Raw genomic sequence first — 23,918 nt, forward strand, 5'->3', positions numbered from 1 at the left:
GTCTGAACGCCTCACATTTGGCAATTTTGGCTATTTTGAGTGAAAAAATATATCAGGATTTTGGTGTTTTCCAAGCCTGGCAGGGAATATGGGATGGGAAGAGCAAAGTCTGCCTGTTCCACCTTTTTTATTATTTTTCTATTCCAACCCATTTTCACCTATTTACGCTCATTTTCTCCCCATTATTACACCTTTTGTTTCTCCTTATCCCACCTTCATTCTCTCCGATCCAACGTTTTTTTCTCAGTCCCACCCTTTTCTTTACTCTCCGTCCCACCCTTTTTCGTCTCTAATCCCCTAATTTTCTCCCGATTCCACCCTTTTTGCAATCTCTTCCACCCATTTTCTCACTTTTCCACTTTTTTCTCCCTCTTCCACTTATTTTCTTCATTCCACTCTTATTTTCCTTCCATTCCACACCTATTTTCCTTCCATTCCACCTTTTTCAAAAGTTTGTGTTCCGCCTCTTCTCCCTATTCCACCTTTTCTTATCCCTGTCCCGCTTTTTTTTCCTCGCTATTTCCACCTTTTCTTCTGTGTTTTCTCCCTATTCCACCAAATTTTCTCCCTATTCTACCCTTTTTTTTGGTAATCCAGCTGGAGAAAATCCCAGTGATTGGATCCCAAAACTTCAGCAACTCTCCCCAAAAAATCCCCCCGTACCATCCTGTACATCACGGCAATGGGATGAAATAAAATCAAATCATTAATCCAAAATTAAAAAAATAAAATAATAAAAAAAAAAGAAGATGCCTGTAAATGAAGGCACAGGAGTGGCCATTGTCTTCTTATTAACATTAATGATTAATTATTGTCATTAACAGCCTTTGACTTCAGAAATCGCTCCCCAAGGGGAAAATCATGGGCAAATCAGAATTAATTCATCATAATATCACGGAAGAGGGGGGAAATCCCCTTTTTCTGCTGGTTTTGGGGGTTCTCTGGGAAATCCGAGGCAGTTTTATGGAATGGGAATAGTGGAATTAAATATATATATATATATATTTATAAAAATAACCATATAGATAAAAATATAACCCGTTTTTCTTTATTCTTGGGGAAGGACTCGGGATCCTCATGTGTGGGCATGTGAAGCTGAAGGGAAAATGGATTTTTCCCTCTCCTCCTCCCATGGGTTTGGGCTCTGGCACAACACTCCTGGTGCTGGCCGTGACTCACAGGGATATTTTTAGCCCTGACCTCTTTTCTCCCCATGTTTTCATCCACGTTGTGGTGCCCTAAAAATGCAAAATAAGGGATAAAATGGAAACCCCGCCTTTGGAAGAGCCAGAGCTGGGGGGGTAACTTTGCCCTTTTTGTGGATAATTGAGGAATTATCTTTATTTTCCCATCTTTATTGTGTTTGTTGAGTGAAAAGCCAACAAAACCGGGTCAGTTTAGGACAAGGAAGTCGCTGCTGGGGCTGGAAAACTTTTTATTTATTGATTGGGATGCATTAAATTATAATAATTGGTTTTATATCATTCCTGCTTTTTCAGACATAGAACTTTTCCCCATTCCACTCTAACCCAAGGACTGGAGGGTTTAACACACTTTAATCCCAGCTTTACTAATCCTGGCGTTTAACCAATCCAGGTTTAAGGATAAAAAGTGAAATCCAAGGAGCTCCAGCTGTTAAATCCAAACATTCAGGACCTTCAGGAGCTCTGTGGCATCCCTGGAGCTGGAGCAGGGAACATCCCCCAGATAAGGAGCCCAAAAAAAAATCCATTGGGAGCAGCTCAAATTCCCAAAGAGAAGCCAAGCCAGGGTGCTCTGAGCGAGGCTGAAATCCCTGTGGGAGTCGTGTCCACGTTACCCAACCCAATTTTATGACAAATCCTATTTCCGGATGGACTTTACCCTCAGTGCGCTCACCCGGGCCCAGGCTTCCCAGGTGACCCAACCCCAGCTCAACCCTTCCAAGAGCTGGGAAAAAACTCCCAATCCATGGAATTCATGGTGGGATCACTGGGCAGATGTTGGCCCAGCTGCTGGACCAGAATTATGTATTTTTTTTTTTCTGTAATTTTTTTGGGGGGATTTGCCCCATATTCCATATCCCATATTCCCCATCTTGGGAAAAACTCCCAATCCATGGAATTCATGGTGGGATCACTGGGCAGATGTTGGCAGCTGCTCCAGCTGTTGGACCAGAATTATGTATTTTTTTTCTGTAATTTTTTTGGGGGGATTTGGAGGAATTGGGATGGCGGAGGTCCAGAAATCCCCGTTTTTTTGAGGATTTTAAAAGGATAAACCCCAACTTTTTGGCTCAAGGATGTATTTTAAAGCTTCTCAAGGCTCAAACATGTTGGAGGACACTGAACATTGAAATAAATTCCCCCCTGGAGTGGATTGACTCTATCCCAAGGATGCTCAGTGTTGGGGGACAAATTCTTTTGTTTCCCCATATCCCATATTTCCCATCTTGGGAAAAACTCCCAATCCATGGAATTCATGGTGGGATCACTGGGCAGATGTTGGCAGCTGCTCCAGCTGTTGGACCAGAATTATGGGTTTTTTTTCTGTAATTTTTTTGGGGGGGTTTGGAGGAATTGGGATGGTGAAGGTCCAGAAATCCCCGTTTTTTTGAGGATTTTTAGCTGGACTTTAAAAGGATAAACCCCAACTTTTTGGCTCAAGGAAATATTTTAAAGCTTATCAAGGCTCAAACATGTTGGAGGACACTGGGAATATTGAAATAAATTGGGAATATTTGATTGGGAATATAAATTGTATTTGGGAATATAAATTGAAAGAAATAAAGGGAATATTGAAATAAATTCCCCCCTGGGGTGGATTAACTCTGTCTCAAGGATGTTCAGTGTTGGGGGACAAATTCTTCTGTTTCCCTGTATTCCAAGGGACAATCCAGGACTTTTTGTTTACACCATCAAGTCCCAGCAAAGCCAAATTTTCTCTCATAACCCACCCTGCCAGGCCAGCTTTATTTCCCTAAAAAACTTCCCTGGAAAGGCGATTCCAGCCTGAAAAACGGGAGTGGTGTCTGAATCCCCTCCCCAAAGCCCGTGTGTCACCAGCATTGCGTGTCCCCGATGCTCCTGAGGGTGGCACCGGCCGCGATGGGAGAGGCCGGGAGATAAGGGCTCGTCATGGGTGATGATGATGGGGTGTGAGGAAGGGATGGGGTGTGAGGAGGGGACCAGAGCCCGGATTTCCTCCTCTGCCGGCTGTGGGAGCTCATGGACACAGCCCCGGGCTGGGCAGGGGGCGTCAGAGCCCAAATCTCTGCTGGGGAAGGGGGCAGTGATGGAGAGGAACAGGGCAATGATGGAGAGCTGAGCCCATCCCTGTGTTCCTGCTCTCCACACGGCCCGGATCCATGGAAAAGCTGATTCCACCCTCTGTGATCCCTTGTCTCTCCCAACACAGCCCTGGTCCCTTGGAGAGGCTGAGCCCGTCCCTTTGTGAGGGTCCTCCAGCACTGCTGGGCTCCCTGAGCCCATCCCTGGGGGTCTCCAGCCCATGGAGAGGCTGATCCCACCTGGACACCTGTCCTGGGCACAGGGGGAGACCTCCTGAACCCATCCCTGTGAGCAGCTGATCCCACCTGGGCACAGGTGGAGACCTCCTGAACCCATCCCTCTGTTCTCCATCAGAGCTGCAGCCCCTGGAGAGGTCGATCCCACCCCTGTACCTGTCCTGGGCACAGCTGAACACCCTGAGCCCATCCCTGTGGATTTCCACCAGAACTGCAGCCCCTGGAGAGGCTGATCCCAGCCCATCACCTGTCCTGGTGCCACAGGAGACCCCCTGAGCCCATCCCTGTGGGTCTCCACCACAAGAGGCTGGTGAAGAGAAGAGACCCTGTGGGTCTCCAGCCCATGGAGGGGCTGATCCCACCTGAGCAACTGTCCTAGGTACAGGTGACCCCCTGAACCCATCCCTGTGAGCAGCTGATCCCACCTGGGCACAGGTGGAGACCCCCTGAGCCCATCCCTCTGTTCTCCACCAGAACTGCAGCCCCTGGAGCAGCTGATCCCACCTGGGCACAGATGGACACCCTGAGCCCATCCCTGTGGGTCTCCAGCCCATGGAGAGGCTGATCCCACCCCCATCACCTGTCCTGGGCACAGGTGGAGACCCCCTGAGCCCATCCCTCTGTTCTCCACCAGAACTGCAGCCCATGGAGAGGCTGATCCCACCTGGGCACAGATGGACACCCTGAGCCCATCCCTGTGGGTCTCCAGACCCTGCAGAGGCTGATCCCACCTGGACACCTGTCCTGGGCACAGGTGGAGACCCCCTGAGCCCATCCCTGGGGGTTTCCAGGTCTCCACAAGAACTGCAGCCCATGGAGAGGCTGATCCCACCTGGGCACAGATGGACACCCTGAGCCCATCCCTGTGGGTCTCCAGGCCCTGGAGGGGCTGATCCCACCCCTGTACCTGTCCTGGGCATAGGTGAACACCTTGAGCCCATCCCTCTGTTCTCCACCAGAACTGCAGCCCCTGGAGAGGCTGATCCCACCCCTGTACCTGTCCTGGGCACAGGTGGAGACCCCCTGAGCCCATCCCTCTGTTCTCCACCAGATCTGCAGCCCCTGGAGGGGCCGATCCCACCCCTGTACCTGTCCTGGGCACAGGTGAACACCTTGAGCCCATCCCTCTGTTCTCCACCAGATCTGCAGCCCCTGGGGCAGCCGATCCCGCCTGGGCACAGGTGCCCCCCTCTTACCCGCCCTGTTCCCTCTGTCCCCAGCCGATCCCGGACCCTCGGGAGGGCTCAGCCCATGCCGGCCGCTCCCCCCCGCCCTCCCCCGCTGTTTTTTTAACCCTTTTCCCGGGAGCAAATCCCCCTAAATCCCCTCCAGCCCCTCGGCCCCGCCGGGATTATCCCGTTTCCCTCCATCAGCATTCCCGCGGCGCCGGAGGGGTCCCGCCGAGTCGGCAAAACCCCCCCGGATCCATGGGATGGGCGAAAAAAAGGGGAAAAAGGGGCTGGGGGGGAATCCCATGGATATTTAGGGGAATTCACAGGGAGGAATTGCCTGCACTGGCCAAATTTGGGGCAAAATCCAACAGATTTAGGGAAAAAAAAATTAATATTTATGTTGGTTTTTTAGTGCAACTTCTGGTTTTGACTTTCTGGTGCTTTTGGGATTTGCTCTTTTGGTGGCTTTTCTTTGCTTTTTTTTCCCCAGGCTTTTAAATTTTTCTTGTACATTACATGCTTTATTTTTCCTTTCTTTTTTCTTTTTTAAGTTTTTTTTCCCCCCATTTTCTTCAATTTTTGTGTACTTTTTGTGCATTTTTTCATATTGAGGACTTTCTTTCCATTTTTTGGTCACTTTTCCCAACATTTTCACAATACTTTTCTTTTTTTACAGGAACAACAAGGGGAATGGCTTTTTCCATCCACTTTTTAAGATTTTAGTGATTTTTAAGGATCTTTTTAATACGAATTTGGGGGGAAAATGGGAGTTTTGGGTGGGCACGTGCAGGTGTGCAGTGATGTGCAGCGCACTGGTGTGCACACAGACACACCCATTGCACACTCAGCAGGTGTGCACGGCCTTGCACACTCACAGGGACACGAACACGCCACTGACATGCTGTGCACACACAGTGACACACGCGGAGCTGTGCACACTCACACTCACAGTGACACCGTGAGTGTCACACCCGCCACGTGTGCAACTGCGCGTGGGCCTGTGTTTGCACGCACGCTGACACACGTGTGTGCACAGTGACACAGACACACACACGGACACAAGGACACACAGACACAAGGACACACAGTCACACTCTCACACACACAGATACAAACACAGACACACAGACTCACAGATTGAGAAACAGACACACAGACAGACACGCTCACACAGGCACAAGGACAGACAGACACACACACAAACACAGACACATGGACACACAGAGACACAGACACACACACACATGGACAGACATACACAGACAAACACACAGACACACGGACACTCTCACACGGACACATAGACACACACTCTCTCACTCTCACGGACACACGGACATTCTCACGGACACACACTCACTCTCACATAGACACACGGACACTTACACTCACGGACGGACACACGGACACACTCACACTGTCTCACACGGACACTGTCTCAGACACACTCAGTCTCTCCCACTCTATGACACACGGACACAGACACACGGACAGTCTCACGCTGTGTCAGGGACAGACACACGGACACTCTCTCACTCACGCTCACACGGACACTCTCACACTGTGTCACACACACTCTCACTCTCGCGCTGACGCAGACAGACAGACACGCAGACAGACACACGGACGGACAGACGGACACACAGACAGACAGACAGACAGACACACAGACAGACACACGGACGGACAGACGGACACACGGCCACTCTGTCTCTGTCGGACCCCGCCGGTCCCGTCCCCTCCCCCGCCGCCCACGTGCAGCCCCGCACGCGCCGCCGGCCCCCGCGCGCCCCCTCCCACGCCCCCCATCCGCGGCCCCTCGGCCCCGCCCCCCCGCGCTGACCCCGCCCCCTACTTCACGCCGCCCAATGGGCGCCGTCCCCTCGTACAACCCCCGCCCTGGCCCCGCCCCCGGCCTCCCGCCGCCCAATGGGCGCCGCGGCCTCGCGCCGCCCCCGCCCGCGCTTTAAGCGGCTCCAATGCCCGGGCGGCGGCCGCGCCTCCGCCCCGCTGCTCAGCGCACCGCGCGCCCCGCGCCTCAGCGCCCCGGCCCCGCCGAACGCCCGCCCGCCCTCACGGCCCCGGCTCCGGCCCCGGCCCCGCCATGGACACCGGCAGCAAGGTGAGCCCGCGCCCCCGGCCCCGCGTTACGCAACCCCCGCCCGCCCCCGCACACGCGCGATCGCCGCGTTTTGCTTTATTTTGTCCCCTCAGCCCCAGCGGAGCCCTCCCCGCAGAGCGGCCGGTGCCGGCTCCGCGTCTCGCAGCGCGCCCGACCGCCGCTCCCGGGCTCCCCGCTGTCCCCGGAAGGCGGAAACGCGGCGGAGAGACCCAGTGCTGTCCCTTTTGACCCTGTTTCGGAGTGAGGGCGGCCCCAGAGCCCAGCGAGGGCCGGGGCGGCTTTGGGGGGCTGCGGGGTTGGGGTGAGCCCGCCGGGACCCCCCCGATCCCCGCAGGGCTGGGGCTCGGCCGGGCACATCCCGCCCGGAGCTTCTGACCCAGTTCCTATTAATTTATCCCAGACTGTGGAGTTATTAAATGCTCGGAGCTCTCCCGGCCGCTCGGCAGCCGCCGGGATCCACCAACACCGTCCCCGTGCTAAATTAATTAATTTAGATTTAATTTAAGGGGGTAAAAGCCCAGAACCATGCCGGTGGTTGATTCTAACAGGTCACTGACCTCAACCCCCACTTGCTTCATTCCAACCACCAAAGTATTTCCGTCCCCGCCAATACTCCCGACCGGGAGTAGCTGGAATAATTCCAAATGGTTTGGGGTTTTCTTATTCGGGGGGCGGATGTGTTAGGAAACTGGCCGCGTGGCGGCACGAAGCGTAATTAATCCCCAAAATCGTGATTTTATCCTAATTAAAGATGCGACGGGAGAGCGATCCCTCTCGGTATTCATTCCCCCCCCGCAAAACAACTCCCTCTACCCCCCTCCTCCTCCGGCTTTTGACCATGAAATACGCAATTTTCTTAAATTTAAGGATCTATATCTAGATCTCGATAGAATCTCCTGTATTTTTGGTGATTCCAGGCTGTTTTGCAGGCCGGGCGGTGGGGATGGGGTGGGAGCCGGGAACGTGCCGGCCGGCAGCGCGGTGATGGGGGCAGGAATTAAACGCAAATTTGGTCTCATACCCAAGAAATCCGACGCATTTAACTCCCGGCTTCCCGAATGGAGCCGGAGCCGCGTTCCCGCTGCTTTCCCAGCTCCGCAACCTCCCCCCTCCGCCCGGCCTTGGATGGATTTGGGTTAGAAATGATTAATTTTGGGAAAGGTAATTAATCTCCAGGATGATTTGCCGAGCGCTGATGGGTGACACTTCCATCCAGAGTGTGGTTTTGCATGGAATAAAAAAGAGAGATTTTTCATGGAAGCAGCTGGAGGTTGGGAGATGGGAGACAAACTCCCCTCTCGAACCCCCCTTTATATTTAATAATTAATATTATTAATACGGTTAACCCGGGTCGTGTGTCTGTGCACATTCCGTGTGTTTTTTCCAGCTCATTCCATGCAAAACCCTCTCCGGTCCTGGTCGCAGTTGCAAAACTCGCAGCGATTGTGTCGCCGTCCCTGGATGACCTTTAAGTAGGGAAGCAAAACAAATCAAAAACCCAAATTCCGCCGCTCTGCTGCCCCTTCCCACCCCGTCTCCGGTTCTCTCCCCAGCCCAGATCCCCACGGGGCCGCTGTGACCCCCAAATTCTCTGCCTTTAAATGCCCTCCCGTGGCTTTGGAGTGGATTTTTCCTGGCTTTTGGTGGGGGTGTGAGTTTTTCCCGGGTTGGGAGGCAGCTGCAGCCGTGTTACCCTTGTGCAAATGAGTGTGCAAAAGAGTGCCCACGTCCCCTCTGTGTCCCCTTCGCATCCCCTCGGGAGCGGTGGCTGCTCCCCGAATCCTCGTGGATCATTTTAATTGTGTGTTTGTCATCTGGGTTTGCCCGAAATTCCCTCCTGGGCCCCCCTTTTTAAGTGTTATTTGGATTTTTAAGGGATTACTAATTTGTTCTTGTTCCGTAGCATCCCAAAATCTTCCACGCTGGAGTTAAAAAAAAAAAAAAGAACAGGATGTGCTCCTGGGACCTTTTTTTCCTGTTATTGCTAATTTGATTTTAGAGAATTTTTTTATGTCACTTGATCCATTAAACAATCAGCATGCCAAAATTGCCCAAATCCTCTTGAAATTCTCTTCCAGGACACTTTTTTTTAGTATTATTTAGAAGGAATTATGAATTACTTGTTTTTCATGAGGCAGCAGCATCCCAAAATCCTCCGTGCTGGAATGAGAAAAAGTTGGAATTCCCTACCGGGCCACTCATTTTAATATCTTTATATAAATATTTTGATATTATTATTTTGCTTTTAAAGGGATTATTCATTCCTTTGATCCATGAGGTGGATCCCAAGGTCCTTCCAGGCTGGAGGATAAAAAAAAAAAGGTTAAATATAGAGTTGTAAAGCCAAAGGCTGCGGGTTTGGGGGGCCCCTGTTGGCCCCCCAGATCCTCCTCAGAGTGTCCTGGCTTCCGTGTTGGAGCTGGAGAGGAAGCAGGAAGCAGCCAAAAAGAAAACAAATGCTATAAATTCATTAAAAACCTGTCTTTTCTGTAACATAGAGGAATTCTTAAGGGATAAAACCAAGAGTTTGGGGGTCTAGCCAGGCTTAAATAAGTTTATTTTATGGAAATCAGAGGGGATTTATCCCAAAACTCCTGATAAAGATGCTTTTTTCCTGCAAGGAGTTAAAAAAAAAAACCTCCCCACAGCCCCACGTGAGGTTTGGCAGGAGCTGCCTGAGCAAAGCTGCCCTTAAAAATCGACTTTTCCCTTTATTTAATTATTTCCCCCCCCCCAAACTTGCCTTTAATGGCGAAGTTCAAGCTGAAAGGCTCTGGGATCCGAGCAGGGCAGCGAGTTTGGGCTGGGGAGGGAGGGGAAGGAGCTGACTCACCCTGACCCTCCTCGGGACGAGCCTCCAAAAAGCGATTTTCCTGCCAGCTTTTCCCTTTCCTATCTCCAAACTGCTGGAATGTCATGAAAATACCAAGATTTTTTTGGGGTTTTTTTGGCTGCAATTGAATCTATTTTTATTTTATTTTAGCCATGAGAAGTTGCTTTTTTTTTTTTCCTAAATGTTAAAATTGAAAAAATGCTTTTTTTTTTTTTTTTTTTTTTTAGATTTTTAAAAAAATTTTAAATTTTTTTTTTTTTTTTTTGGGGTAGTGGCTGGTGTGGGTGCATCAAGCTGTTGTTACCTCTCACCTTCCTGGAGCAAAGTTCACCTGGCTGCCGCATCCCCATCCCTGGAGCCATGACTCACCTGTGCTTGCCCTACCCTGCCAGCTCCTGGGGTGCCCTTTAGCCAGGAAAAAAATCAAAATCTGCACCCAAACGCACCCGGGTGATCCCCCAAAAAACAAAGGGAAATCACCCCATCATCCCCCAAACCTGCCAATTCCCTCCAAACCCACTCAAATCCCACATTGTTTTAAAATAAGGTTTCCCCCAACAACAAGTGCTTTTAACATCCTAATTTTTTGGGGGATGGATAAAGAAATTGTGGGGGTTTTGGGGCTTTTTTTGTGTTTTTCTTTTTGGGGGGGGACACCACCAACTTCCCAGCCTGGTTGTGCCCTCCCAAACACGGAGGTGTTTTCTCCTCTACTCCAAAGCACCAAGCAAATCCAAGTGCCAAAACCTCCCTGATTAGTTGTGTTGGGGCCAAGCCTAATTAATGAGCTTCATTAACGGGCCTGGCTTCATTCCCTCTGCTTTTCCCCTGGGAACTTTCACGCGGTGGCCAGAGTGGCAAGGTCAGGGAGCAGCATTAAACCCATTATTTCTGAAAAGAAAGAGGAGATTTGCTTCTTAAATATTAAAAAAAATCCTTTTTGGAGAGGGAGCTGGAGTCACCTCCCCTCATTTAGCTGGGATCTGAGGCATCCATCCCTTGGGAATATTCATCCAAACCAGCCTGGGAGCATCCTTGGGGTGATGTGTTGGTATTTAGGGAGAACCCCCTCAAGTGCAGGGGTTTATCAATTTCACGTGGCTGATTAAAAGCTGATTAAGTGGGAATGTCGGATCCTGGTTCCAGTGCCGGGAAAATCTCCTGCCTGCGATAATTGGGCCGCTAACGAAGGTGGCCCAGGCAGCGCTGGCCTGCCCTGACCCTGCTCCCAAACAAGGCTCTGATTGTTGCTGTGGCTCAGGCGGGAGGAAGAGGAGGCTGGGGAAGGAAGGCTTTGCCAGCTAACCGGGCTTTTGCTCAGTGACTCTTAATTAGGCTGGGGTGGGAAGCTGTTGTTGGTGCAGCTTCCAGGAGCATCCTGCTGGCCCCGAGCCCCAGGGTCAGCTCCTTGCAGCCCCCACAACACCTCCAGGGCTGAAATCCCCCAAGCCATGGGGGTTTTAACCCCCTCAAAATGACATTTTTTGGTCATTATTTTTCCCCCCTTAGCACCAAAACTAGCGTGTTTTCTCTTTGATGCTGAATATTTGTACTCGCTGCCTTCCCAGTGTCCCGTGCAGTGCCCTGGTACTGCTCTGCTGTGGAGACAGGGCTGGGCATTTAACCCTTTTTCCCTGGTTTTGTCCCCTGAAGTGCCCTGGGATCGCTGTGCTGGGGGTGACAGAGCTTTGGGGATCCCAAATTTAACTCCTTTCCCTTGTTTTTGTCCCCTGCAGTGCCCTGGGCTGCAGGGATCCCAGATTTAACTCCTTTTTCCCTGTTTTTGTCCCCTGCAGTGCCCTGGGATCACTGTGCTGGGGGTGACAGGGCTGTGGGGATCCCATATTTAACTCCTTTTTCCCTGTTTTTGTCCCCTGCAGTGCCCTGGGCTGTGAGGATCCCAGATTTAACCCTTTTTTCCCCGTTTTCATCCCATGTAGTGCCCTGGGCTGTGCAGGATCCCAGATTTAACTCCTTTTCCCCTGTTTTTGTCCCCTGCAATGCCCTGGGCTGCAGGGATCACAAATTTAACCCTTTTTCCCCTGTTTTTGTCCCATGTAGTGCCCTGGGATCGCTGTGCTGGGGGTGACAGAGCTTTGGGGATCCCATATTTAACCCTTTTTCCCTGTTTGTGTCCTGTGCAGTGCCTTGGTATTGCTCTGGTGAGGAGTCAGGTCTGCAGGATCCCAGATTTAACCCTTTTCCCCTGTTTTTGTCCTGTGCAGTGCCCTGGGCTGTGAAGGATCCCAAATTTAACCCCTTTTCCCCCATTTCTGTCCCCTGCAGTGCCCTGGGCTGTGGGGATCCCAAATTTAACCCCTCTTTCCCTGTTTTTATCCCCTGCAGTGCCCTGGGCTGTGAAGCATCCCAGATTTAACCCCTTTTTCCCCGTTTTCATCCCATGTAGTGCCCTGGGCTGTGAAAGATCCCAGATTTAACCCTTTTTTCCCCGTTTCTGTCCCCTGCAGTGCCCTGGACTGTGGGACTCTCAGATTAAACCCTTTTCCCCTGTTTTCATCCCCTGCAGTGCCCTGGGCTGTGAAAGATCCCAGATTTAACCCTTTTTCCCCCGTTTTCATCCCATGTAGTGCCCTGGGCTGTGCAGGATCCCAGATTTAACCCTTTTTCCCCCTTTTTATCCCCTGCAGTGCCCTGGGCTGTGTGGATCCCAGATTTAACCCTTTTTTCCCCGTTTCTGTCCCCTGCAATGCCCTGGGCTGTGAAAGATCCCAGATTTAACCCTTTTTTCCCTGTTTTCTGGCAGATGACGGCTCGCCTGATGCTGGCTGTGGGAGGAGCAGTGCTGGGCTCCCTCCAGTTTGGGTACAACACCGGCGTCATCAACGCCCCGCAGAAGGTGAGAGATCCCAGAAACCTCCACGGGGCAATTCCAGCCCCCCCCAGCCTGTGTCTGACAACAAACCAGCCTCTGTGCCAGCCTGGCTAAAATAGTACATCCCACTAGGCAGCTTAGGGCTCTAATGGGATTTGAGAGGGAGTTATTTAGCTCCAGCCTTCCCTGGAGAATTTGTTTTCCTCCTCCTTGCTTGGTGTTTTTTTATGTTGGGGGGGAAAAAAAAAATCCCAGCGTTGCCTGGGTGTGGCCAGTGGAACTTTTCACCTCGCTCTTAGTGAAGGTCTGGGAGTTAATTAAGGTTTGAGTCATCCCCAGTGGCTGCTCTGACCAGAGCTGGGGGTTTTGCATGCAGCACAGTGGCTTGTGAGGAGAGAGAGCTGGGAAGGGCTGGGAGCAGGAGGGAGTGCAGGAAATGTTGGCTCATCCCCTCATGCCCAGCAAAGCAGGGAATCCCTGGAATTTCTGCTCCTTCCAGCTGGGCTTGGTGGGGTTTCATGGAGCCCTTTGCTGTGGTGGTTTGGGGATGGGTGACCCTTCAGTCATGGGGTTATAAAGGATTTGGATTGGGAGGAACCTTTAGAGGGTCATTGAGGCCATTTCCCAGCCATGGGCAAGGACAGGAGCTTGGTGAAGCTACCAGTGATGGGCTAGCTTTAAAAATACATCAAAAGTATACAAAATGTAAAATTAGAATATGTGTGTGTGTGTATATATATGTATATATATATATGTATGTATATATATATATAGTGTATATATATATATGTATGTATATATATATGTATGTATATATATATAGTGTATATATATATGTGTATATATATATATATAGTGTATATATATATATATATATATATATATATATATATGTCATGGTTTGACTCTGGTGCAATGCCAGTGACCCCCAGCATCCCAAAAAACTCAAACTTTTCAAACCTTCCTTTTCAAACCAGGACACTAAAGGAAATTTTTGTATGCAAAATTTTTTGTATTCAAAAATTTTTGGTGAAGCTACCAGTGATGGGCTTGCTTTAAAAATACAGCAAAAGTATACAAAAAGTATATATTTTGTATATGTAGATATGTGTCATGGTACAGCCAGGACCCTCCTGCTGCTGCTGGATACTCGTGGTCCATGGAAAACTTGACTTTTCCCACATTTGGTGGCTGTTTGAGGTGTTAAATGCTTGGTTAATAAGCTCAGGGTTGCAATGTGGTGCTTGCAGTGTCCCCTGGGCACAGCTCTTGTGCTGGGATGAGGTGAGGAGGCACAGCCTGAGCTCTGGTGGGAGCAGAGCTGTCCCCAGGTGTCATCACCCCAAAGAATGCAACCCCCTGGGGCAGGATGCAGCTGCCAGGGTTAAATCCCACCCCAGTGAGTGCTTCTGGAATGTCACCACAAGCACTGGGAAAACTCCTTGTGGGATAGAAGACCCTGTGGGAAGAGGAAAAAAGCCAGGGATTTGTTCAAGGTGTTGCATGATTGAATCCCAGGGCTGAAAGCTGCAGCTCCTTCCCCCCTCACCCAGAACCTGCTGAAGGCCTCCTGAAATATCCCAAATATCCCTCCTTGCTCCACGTGCTCTGGTGTGAGCATGGGGATGGCCTCTGGAGCAGCCTTGGAGCTGGGAAATGCCTGGCATGGCACTGAGGAGCTGCCCCCCAGCACCTGCCCTGACTTTCCCCAGCCCTGGCACTGTGGGAGGGGGGAATGCTGTGCCCAGCACCCTGCTCAGAGCCAAATCCCAGGAGCAGCTCTGTTCCCTGGACTGGAGGCTCTCCCCATGCTCTCCCAGCTGCTCTGGGTGCTCAGGGATCAGCTCTGAGCTTCTGCAGATCCCCCCCTGCAAATCCAGACACTCCTGGTGGGTGTTGCCACAGTTTTCCTCATGATTTTGGGGATGAATTAGAGGATATGCCTTCTGTTGATGGAGAGACAAAACTGTCTTTTGTCCCCTTAAAAAGGAAAGAAGCCCAGAAGTTTCTCTCCTTGATTAGGTGAAAAAGGCATCTCATAGGCTTGGGGGACTTCACCTCAAACTTAAGGATAGATGGACAAGAGGCAAAAGGTCCCACCTGAACAATTTACTAGAAAAAGGAGAGAACAAAGAAACAAAACTTTTGTGAGGTGTTTTACCAGGAGCAAAAACCTCTTGCACCTGGATCAGTTTTTCCCTGCAAAGAGTTTGTTACTTTGCCTTTTATTGAAACTTTTTGGTTTCCAATGCTGCAACAGAAACCATCCTGGTGATTTTCTGTGTCTCCAAAGACAGCTGAGCTATCTCTTGAAGAGACAACTATTTCTATGAATCCCTTGGGCTCAGGCCAGGAGGAGGCACAGGGTGCAGGACCAGTGTTGAGGGGGGGGATTTGGGATGCTCCATGTGGGAGCACAAGGGGAGGGAGGTGGGATGGGGGGCAGCAGGATGTGCTGGACACAGGGGATCATCCCAGCCTTAAGGATGGGGACACCAAGTGTGGAACTGGGGTAGGGCCACGTTACTGTGCAGGATGGAGTGGGGGCACTGGGATAAACTGGGGCACAGCTGGGATGCATGGAGTGCAGGATTGGGACAGGAATGCCTTGGGGCACAGGATGGGGATGCAGTGGGATAAACTGGAGTGAAGGGTTGGGATGGGGATGCACTCAGATGCATCAGGGCACAGGTTTGGGATGCACTGGTTTGAGATTCATGGAGCTGCAGGGTGGGGATGAATCCCAGCACTGAGCTGAAAGCCCCAGTTTTAGGGAAAACAATTTTTTTTCCTTCAAACCCATTTTTCACCTCTTTTCCTCTCCCAAAAACCACTGTGTTCTTTAAAGCATCCTCCCTTTTTTCCAGGAGGAAGGGGCAGGAGGGGCTGTTATTTTCAGACACCCCCTGGGCCTACTGAGAGCCTGAGCCAGCCCAATTATTCTCCAATAATCCAATCAATTATTTATTTTGGGAATACTGGTAAAAGGGGAAAAAGCATCCAAACCCCTGGGTGAAAACAGGAGGGAGCAAAATCACTTAAATATGGAAATTGTAACAATTTCTGTGCTTTGGAAGAGGAACAACTTGGCAAAATTATGATACTGTTGGCACTTGCACCCAGCCCAGTGTATGTTTCTTGTGCTGTCTCTGCCAGGGCTCCTGGTTGGGCTTGGATTGATGGGAAAAGTGGAAAGTGAGGCACAGTGGTGTAAACAGTGAATTGGGAGTGAAACCATTCAGAGCAGCAAAATCTTGGAGCCACCTGAGGCCCAGCAAAGCAGGGAATCCCTGGAATTTCTGCTCCTTCCAGCTGGGCTTGGTGGGGTTTTATGGAGCCCTTTGCTGTGGTGGTTTGGGGATGGGTGACCCTTCAGTCATGGGGTTATAAAGGATTTGGATTGGGAGGAACCTTTAGAGGGTCATTGAGGCCATTTCCCAGCCATGGGCAAGGACAGGAGCTTGGTGAAGCTACCAGTGATGGGCTAGCTTTAAAAATACATCAAAAGTATACAAAATGTAAAATTTGGATATGTATATATATATATATATGTCATGGTTTGACTCTGGTGCAATGCCAGTGACCCCCAGCATCTCAAAAAACTCAAACTTTTCAAAACTTTCTTTTCAAACCAGGACACTAAACGAAATTTTTGTATTCAAAAATTTTTGGTGAAGCTACCAGTGATGGGCTAGCTTTAAAAATACAGCAAAAGTATACAAAATGTATATATTTTGTATATGTAGATATGTGTCATGGTTTAAAAATACAGCAAAATATACAAAATGTATATATTTTGTATATGTGTAGATACGTGTCATGGTTTAAATATACAGCAAAAGTATACAAAATGTATATATTTTGTATATGTGTAGATATGTGTCATGGTTTAAAAATACAGCAAAAGTATCCAAAATGTATATATTTTGTATATGTGTAGATATGTGTCATGGTTAAAAAATACAGCACAAGTATACAAAAAGTATATATTTTGTATATGGGTAGATATGTGTCATGGTTTGACACTGGTGCAATGCCAGTGCCCCCAGGGAGCACAGCATCCTTAAAAACTCACTTTCTTTTCAACAAAATTTTTGTATACAAAATTTTTGTATATTAAAAAGATGCAAAATTAATATAATGCCACCTGAAATTCACAAACCAGGCTGTTCTTGGTGTGTCAAACCAAGGCCTGTGCTGGATGTTGGCATCACGGTCCTGCAGAACCACGGCAGAGATCGTGTCCTATGGAATTCTCTGGGGGGAAAATCCTGGAAATCCAACTCCAGGAGTATCCAAGGGGATGGGAGCTGCCCCGTGTTCCTCCCTTTGCTCCGCAGGGCCGGCGCATCTCTGGCTCCTGCCCTGCCCTGGGGAGCAGCGTGACCTCCCCGTGCCTGCCCGGCCAGTTTGGCCTCCCTCCCTCCCTCTCTCCGGGCAGGGCGAGCCCAGAACCCGTCGGGCTGCATTTCCCAGTGGATCCCAGCAGTTCCTCCCTTGGCCGGCGGCTCCGGTGACGCATCGTCTCGTGAGAGACTCGTCGCTCCGGTGGCGCGGCCTTGACGCGCGCTTTGGTTTCCCTCCTTGTTCTCCAGGTGATTGAGGACTTCTACAACGTCACGTGGGTGTACAGATACGGGGAGCCCATCAGCCCCGCCACCCTCACCACGCTCTGGTCCCTCTCCGTTGCCATCTTCTCCGTCGGGGGCATGATCGGCTCCTTCTCCGTGGGGCTCTTTGTCAATCGCTTTGGAAGGTGAGCTCTGAGCCTGGAGGATCCTGCACTGGGGAGGCTCTGCTGCCTCACCCCACCCTGGTGTTCCAAGGGCTGACCTTGGGGTTCTCTCCCGGTGTTCCTCACCGGGTTCTCTCCCGGTGTTCCTCACCGGGTTCTCTCCCGGTGTTCCTCACCGGGTTCTCTCCCGGTGTTCCTCACCGGGTTCTCTCCCGGTGTTCCTCACCGGGTTCTCTCCCGGTGTTCCTCACCGGGTTCTCTCCCGGTGTTCCTCACCGGGTTCTCTCCCGGTGTTCCTCACCGGGTTCTCTCCCGGTGTTCCTCACCGGGTTCTCTCCCGGTGTTCCTCACCGGGTTCTCTCCCGGTGTTCCTCACCTCTCTCCTCCGTCTCTCTCCAGGCGCAATTCCATGTTGATGTCCAACATCCTTGCCTTCGTGTCAGCTGTGCTCATGGGCTTCTCCAAGATGGCTTTCTCCTTTGAGATGCTCATCCTGGGCCGCTTCATCATCGGCCTCTACTCTGGCCTCACCACGGGTTTCGTGCCCATGTACGTGGGCGAGGTGTCCCCTACTGCCCTGCGGGGGGCCCTGGGCACCTTCCACCAGCTCGGCATCGTCCTGGGCATCCTCATTGCACAGGTGAGCACTGCAGAATGTTTTGGGAGGATTCCCCCTTTTTTTTGACCCTGACACTCCTCAGGGCTTGCAAGGATGAGGTGATGTGGATCTAAAAACCTTTCAGGTGGATCTGGGGTGGGAGGGGTGAAGCTGGAGCTCAGCAGGAGCAGGGATGCTGTGGAATCTGAAGGTTTGGGATGGGTAGCATCAGGATATCAGCATCTCTTGGCCATCTGGAAACAGCACAGGAGTCCCTCCAATGGTGTTCCAGCTTGGAGCACACCATGAGTTGCAGAGTTGTGTCCAACCAGGACTTTTCCAGCTGGGATGGGTGGCTCAACCTTTCTACTCCTCTTCAGGTGTTTGGTTTGGACTTGATCATGGGAAACGAGTCTCTCTGGCCGCTGCTGCTGGGCTTCATCTTCGTCCCTGCCCTGCTGCAGTGCATCATCCTGCCCTTCGCCCCCGAGAGCCCCCGCTTCCTGCTCATCAACCGCAACGAGGAGAACAAAGCCAAGAGTGGTGAGTGACCCCTCTGCAGGGCCCATCCTGGCACTCTGCATGGTCCTTGACATCTCCTGAGCCCACCTCTCCCTCTCAGTCCTCAAGAAGCTGCGAGGCACGACAGATGTGAGCAGTGACCTGCAGGAGATGAAGGAGGAGAGCCGGCAGATGATGAGGGAGAAGAAGGTGACCATCATGGAGCTGTTCCGCTCGCCCATGTACCGCCAGCCCATCCTCATCGCCATTGTCCTGCAGCTCTCCCAGCAGCTCTCAGGGATCAATGCGGTGAGTTTGGGTGGGGACTCAATGCCAGGGGTCAGCTTGCTTCACCCAGAGCTCCAGGACCTGACTTGTGGTGCCTCCCTGCCCTTTGTAGGTCTTCTACTACTCCACCAGCATCTTTGAGAAGTCGGGGGTGGAGCAGCCTGTCTATGCCACCATTGGCTCTGGTGTGGTGAACACAGCCTTCACGGTGGTCTCGGTGAGTTTGGCCCCTCCAGGGTCTCTCCAGGGAAGGTGGGAGGAGGGGCCTTTCCTGCAGGCTGGGAGGTGCTGATGGATCTTGTCCATCCCACAGCTCTTCGTGGTGGAGAGAGCCGGACGCAGGACCCTGCACCTCATTGGGCTGGCGGGGATGGCTGGATGTGCCATTCTCATGACCATCGCCCTCACGCTGCTGGTGAGTGCTGGGGAGGCTGGGAGGAGGAGGAGGAGGGATGGCTGGGGAGGAGGAAGGACTTATTCCTCCTTGAAGCGATGGCTGAGCACTCAGTCCCCATTGTCACATCTCTCCTGAGCTCCTAGAATTCCAGCTTCCAGCTCATGGCTCCTGTGCCAGCACCAGCTGAGGTGTCCAGGTGCCACGTCCCCTTCATGGCACCAACCTTCTCCCTTGTTCTAGGACCAAATGCCCTGGATGTCCTACCTCAGCATTGTGGCCATCTTTGGGTTTGTGGCCTTCTTTGAGATCGGCCCAGGCCCCATCCCCTGGTTCATCGTGGCCGAGCTGTTCAGCCAAGGCCCCCGTCCCGCTGCTTTCGCCGTGGCCGGGCTCTCCAACTGGACCTCCAACTTCATCGTGGGAATGGGCTTCCAGTACATTGCGGTAATGATGGCTGGAGCCCCGGGGGAGTGGGGCATGGCACTGGGGACACAAGCATCTGGAGGTCCCAGAGGATCCCAGCAATCCAGGGGAGTCTCAATCCCAGCCTGTCAGACTGCATTGGTTCAGATCCCAGTTCTGCATCAGGGATGGAAACTGTCCAGCTGGATCCCTGTGCCAGACTCCAGTGCAGGATCCCATTGTTGGATCCTCCTGCCAAATCCAAACCCCAGGTCTGGTTGCTGGTTCCTGGTGCTGGATCTCATTACCAGATTTTGATGTGGAGTCCTGGTGTCAGATCTTGGTGCCAAATCCTGCTGCTGGATCCAGTGTTGAATTCCAGGGCCATGTTCTTCAGCCCTAAAACCTACGCTGAGGTGGTTGGGTGGTTAAGATCCCTTGGGAAGGACTTGGGGCTGGAGCAGGAACTTGACTCAGTGTTTCTTATGGAACTTGAGATGTTCCTTGAAAGGAGGACCTGGGTTTTGGATGGCCATGGCACGGTGTGGGCAGGGTGGTACCAGCTGCTCCTTCAACCATGGCCCATCACTCTGTGTGTGAATGGAGCTGGGGAAGGTCTGGAGCCACCAGGAGCTGCTGGGGGGCTCAGCCTGGAGAAGAGGAGGCTCAGGGGGGACCTTCTGGCTCTGCAGAGCTCCTGACAGGAGGGGACAGCTGGGGTGGGGGGGTCAAGCCCTGCTCCCAGGGAACAGGGACAGGATGAGAGGACTCACCCCAAGCTGTGCCAGGGGAGGTTTTAGATTGGATATTGAGAAAACTTCATGGAAAGGGGGGTCAGGGAGGTGGTGAAATCACCATCCTTGGAAGTGCTCAAAAACACACGGATGTGGCACCTGGGGCATGGGTTAGGGTGGACCTGGCAGTGCAGGGTTGGTGGTTGGACTCAATCTTGGTGTGCTTTTCCAACCTCAACAACTCCACAATTCCGTGACCTCCATCCACGCGCTCACCTCCTCCTTTCCCTTCAATCCCAGCAACTCTGTGGCTCCTACGTCTTCATCATCTTCACGGTGCTGCTCGTGCTCTTCTTCATCTTCACCTACTTCAAGGTGCCGGAGACCAAAGGCCGGACCTTCGATGAGATCGCCTCGGGCTTCCGGCAGAGCGGGGGCGGCCAGAGCGACAAAACCCCGGACGAGTTCCACAGCCTGGGCGCCGACTCGCAGGTGTAACCTGGACCCCGGCTGTGCCGCCGCCCCCCAGCCCGGGGGGACTTTTTAAAACACTTTGTACAGACCCCAGGCAGGAGGGAGTGGAGTGTGGGGGGAGGATCTGGCTCTGATGCCCCCTCTCCAGCCTCCCCCAGTGGTTTACTGGGGACAGACTGAGCTATTTTATTTTATTTGTTTTTTTCCTGCTAGGAACGAATTTTATTTAATTTTTTTTAGTTGGTTTCGCGTCCAAGATTTCAAAGCCAATAGGTGTTTTAAAACCCAGCCATGCAGCCCCCAGCACAGGAGGGCTGTTTCCCTGTTTTTTGTATCGACGACGCGATAGTTATTTAACGGAAAATCACGTAGAGGAAGTTTTTAAAAAGCTGGAAACTTATTTTTTAACATTCTAATCATAGAGGAAAAAAAAAAATCACATAAATTGACTAAATCTAATATTTTTTTAAAAGAAAAAAAAAAAAACCTACCAAGGAAATGAGTCCTTTTTTTAAAAGTCTCCTTGATTTCAAGCCCTGCGGTGGGTTCGTGGACGGGGACCTCCCGCCCGGGGCAGCGCGGAGGACGGAGCCGTCCGGATGGATCGGTTGGAAAGGTCAATCCATTGTCACAGGCTCCTCCTCTCCTTTCACCTGAATTTCCAGCTGGGAGGGGGAAAAATGGGAGAGGGGGGGGGGAGATGTGTTCTTGTTGTTGAATTTTTTGGGATTAATCTTGGCAATATTTGCCCGACAGTGAAGCGCCAGCGGCAGCCGCACACGACAACTTCCCCCTCCATCACCACCCCCATCCCAGGACTCACCAAAATCCAGCACCGCATGGATACAGCTGTTTCCTGCTCTGTGTATAGACTGGAAGATATTTATATTATATATATTTTTGTTCAATGGTTGTTAATAGTAGACATTTAAGTTATAGCGTTTCTGATTTGACAAGCCAAGTACTGTAAATATTCTTGGAGTATATTCACACTGTATAATTGCATACAAAAGGTACAGAAAAAGGTTATAGTTTCTATAGCAACTAAGAAAACAAAAAAAAAAGCTTGTACATGGTTAGGATGACTTTTGTATAGTTCTGCACTGTAGTTGTATCTATTGCACTGAATTTCAGGCTGTAGTATATTAAAAATACACATGAGAAATACTGTCCTTTTCAAACAAAACTGAAAACACACACAAAAAAAAAAAACATTTCCCTGAGTGCAGCTGGTGTGGGAGCTCCTGGCACATTCCCAAAGCCACAGGGAAGGTTGTTTTTTTTTTGTTTGTGTTGTTTTTTTTGTTGGTTTTTTTTTTTAATAGTATCTTTTTTAAAATGTATTTGTTTGGTTTGGAAGTGATGACACTTGACCACACGTGAAAGAAAATAAAGGGGAGGGGGGGAATAAAATAAATCTTTTAAAAATGCCTGTTCTCAGCTGGTTGTGGCACAGCCTCACCAAGCTCTGGGGGTGTGTGTGTGGTTTTTTAAGCAAATCCCTGCAGTGAAGTGCCAAGGGGAAGGTGTGTGGTGTGAACAATAAAGGAGAATGTGAGCAGCCACCCAGCCCTGGTGTCCTGTGCCTTTATTTCTCACAGCCAAACTTTCCCTGCCCTGGCAGGGCTGGGGGGGTGTCTGGGAGTGCGTGTCCCTGCAAAGCTTTTCCACCACGGGCACGACTCACCTGCTTGCAAAATCCCTGCTCTGGGTGCACAAGCAGCTTTTAATTGCCTGGAGCAGCCTGGGCTGGGATCACGGGGGCACCTGGCTGGAGCTGTCCTGCCCCATGGATCCCAAACCTGCTCCCCTTGCCCAGCACAGAGCCTTGGTCATGCCATGAGCACCTGAGCAAGGCAAGGCAGGCAGGAGGTTGCTGCTGTTCTGTGCATTTGGTTTTTTTTCCCCTCCAGCTGAGAAGGTGCCAAGAGCTGCAAGCCTGAACACTTTCAGGCAAAGAAATGCTGATCTTGGTCACTTCAGGCTTTTTTCTATTTCTTGAAGCTGCACTTTGCCCTGCAGGGCACGGCTGTTGTAGGAATTGTTCTTGCAGTGTCTTTAAGAGCTCCCCAGAATGTTCTTTCTGTGCCCAGGGCTCCTCTCCTCACTCTGCTCTTTCATTCCTGGCTCCAGGAGATGCTCAGCCCTGCACAACCTTCATTTCCAGCCTGGCTTTGTTTTGTTCAGAGCAGCCCCACAGCCGTGCAGGCTCAGCCTGGGAGCACTGGAGGGATTACAGGACGACCAAGCTCCAAATCCCTGCTGACCCAAATCCCTGTGCCCCAGGGCACTGTGCCAGCAGGCACAGCTCCCCAGCATCCCCCACCCCACAGCACCGATCGTTCCAGGCCCTTCCAGCACCTCCCACCCCACCGAGGTGGTTATTCCACACCTGCTGGGGTGGAGACACCACCAGCATCTCCCTCAGCAGTGTTGGGAGGTCTCCTGGCCCTTCCCCGGGCCCGGGCCGTGCACCCTGAGCAGCCTCTCCCACCCCCTGGAATGGAACGTGGCTGAACCTGCGGTTTTCCCTTCCCCAGCAGCAGCAATCCCTGCTAATTGCTCAGGCCCCAGCTTGATGAAGCGTTTACAAAGCTCACTTGACTCCAGCCCAACTCGGCAAGGCAATTAAACACCCTCATAAATCCTCCTGCAGTAAATGAGCCTTAATGGGAGCTCAGGGCTCAGCCCCAGATTCCCTTCTCCCCTTTCCCAGCCGTGAGGGATCACGACCACGGTGGCTGCCCCGTGCTCCCCATGGCCTCTGGAGCCTTCTGGCCCTGCTCTGGTGTCCCTGTCCCTCCCCACAGCAGGGTCCCTCTGTCCCCTGGGGCAGGAGCCAGCTGGGAATGGGGGTGGTGGCAGATCCAGGGGGATGCCAGCTCTCTGCCAGGGGGGAACTGCATCTCCTTTAGCTTAGAATCCCCACTTGGAGCCTTTTCATTCCTTCCCTCAAGACTGCTTAGAGTCCCTCATGCCTCCCATGGTCCCTCCTGGATGGAAGTTCTTCCCATGGAGCTTCCACCCCTGGAAGTGGAACAAATGAGTCCCTCAGTGCCCAGAGCTATGAGAAGCTCTGTAGAAAGAGAAAATTCTGAGCATCTGCCATGGTGGAAGGTGTCCCTGCCCACAGGGGGGGTGACCTCTAAACCAGGCTGGTTTCCCAAACCAGGCTGGGATTTTCTGGAAATTGGTTTGGAGATGGAGGGGCTCTGTAGGGAGCTGCAACACTTTGTCAAGCCCAACCAGGTCCACCACCCTCGCCCTTCCCTGTGTCCCTCTCCTATCCCTCCATGGGATCTCCCTCACCAAACTGGCAAGCAA

General features: G+C 51.5%; 1 protein-coding gene across 2 annotated transcripts; it reads left to right on the plus strand.

Moving 5' to 3' along the window:
• Positions 1–6,630: 6,630 nt before the first annotated feature.
• Positions 6,631–22,163, plus strand: SLC2A1 (solute carrier family 2 member 1). 2 transcript variants are annotated; one of them, XM_071448944.1, is made up of 11 exons: positions 6,631–6,799; positions 12,397–12,489; positions 17,061–17,221; positions 17,600–17,840; positions 18,179–18,341; positions 18,421–18,608; positions 18,700–18,804; positions 18,901–19,002; positions 19,225–19,428; positions 20,421–20,612; positions 21,351–22,163. In XM_071448944.1, exons 1-11 carry the CDS (start codon positions 6,782–6,784, stop codon positions 21,351–21,353), a joined length of 1,470 nt encoding a protein of 489 aa, XP_071305045.1. In that variant the 5' UTR covers positions 6,631–6,781; the 3' UTR covers positions 21,354–22,163. The 2 variants fall into 2 exon arrangements, with proteins under 2 accessions (XP_071305045.1, XP_071305044.1); XM_071448943.1 differs by having other exon boundaries at positions 6,632–6,799; positions 20,421–22,163.
• The last annotated feature ends 1,755 nt before the right edge of the window (positions 22,164–23,918 follow it).

The sequence above is a fragment of the Agelaius tricolor genome, unplaced genomic scaffold (genome assembly GCF_023055355.1).
Source record: "Agelaius tricolor isolate 1412-34295 unplaced genomic scaffold, bAgeTri1.0.p SCAF_28, whole genome shotgun sequence".
Lineage (NCBI taxonomy): Eukaryota > Metazoa > Chordata > Aves > Passeriformes > Icteridae > Agelaius > Agelaius tricolor.

Coding starts and splice junctions, on each gene's coding strand:
- SLC2A1 (XM_071448943.1), top strand. Junction 12,490..17,060: donor TCATCAACGCCCCGCAGAAG/GTGAGAGATCCC, acceptor CTTGTTCTCCAG/GTGATTGAGGACTTCTACAA. Junction 17,222..17,599: donor TTTGTCAATCGCTTTGGAAG/GTGAGCTCTGAG, acceptor GTCTCTCTCCAG/GCGCAATTCCATGTTGATGT.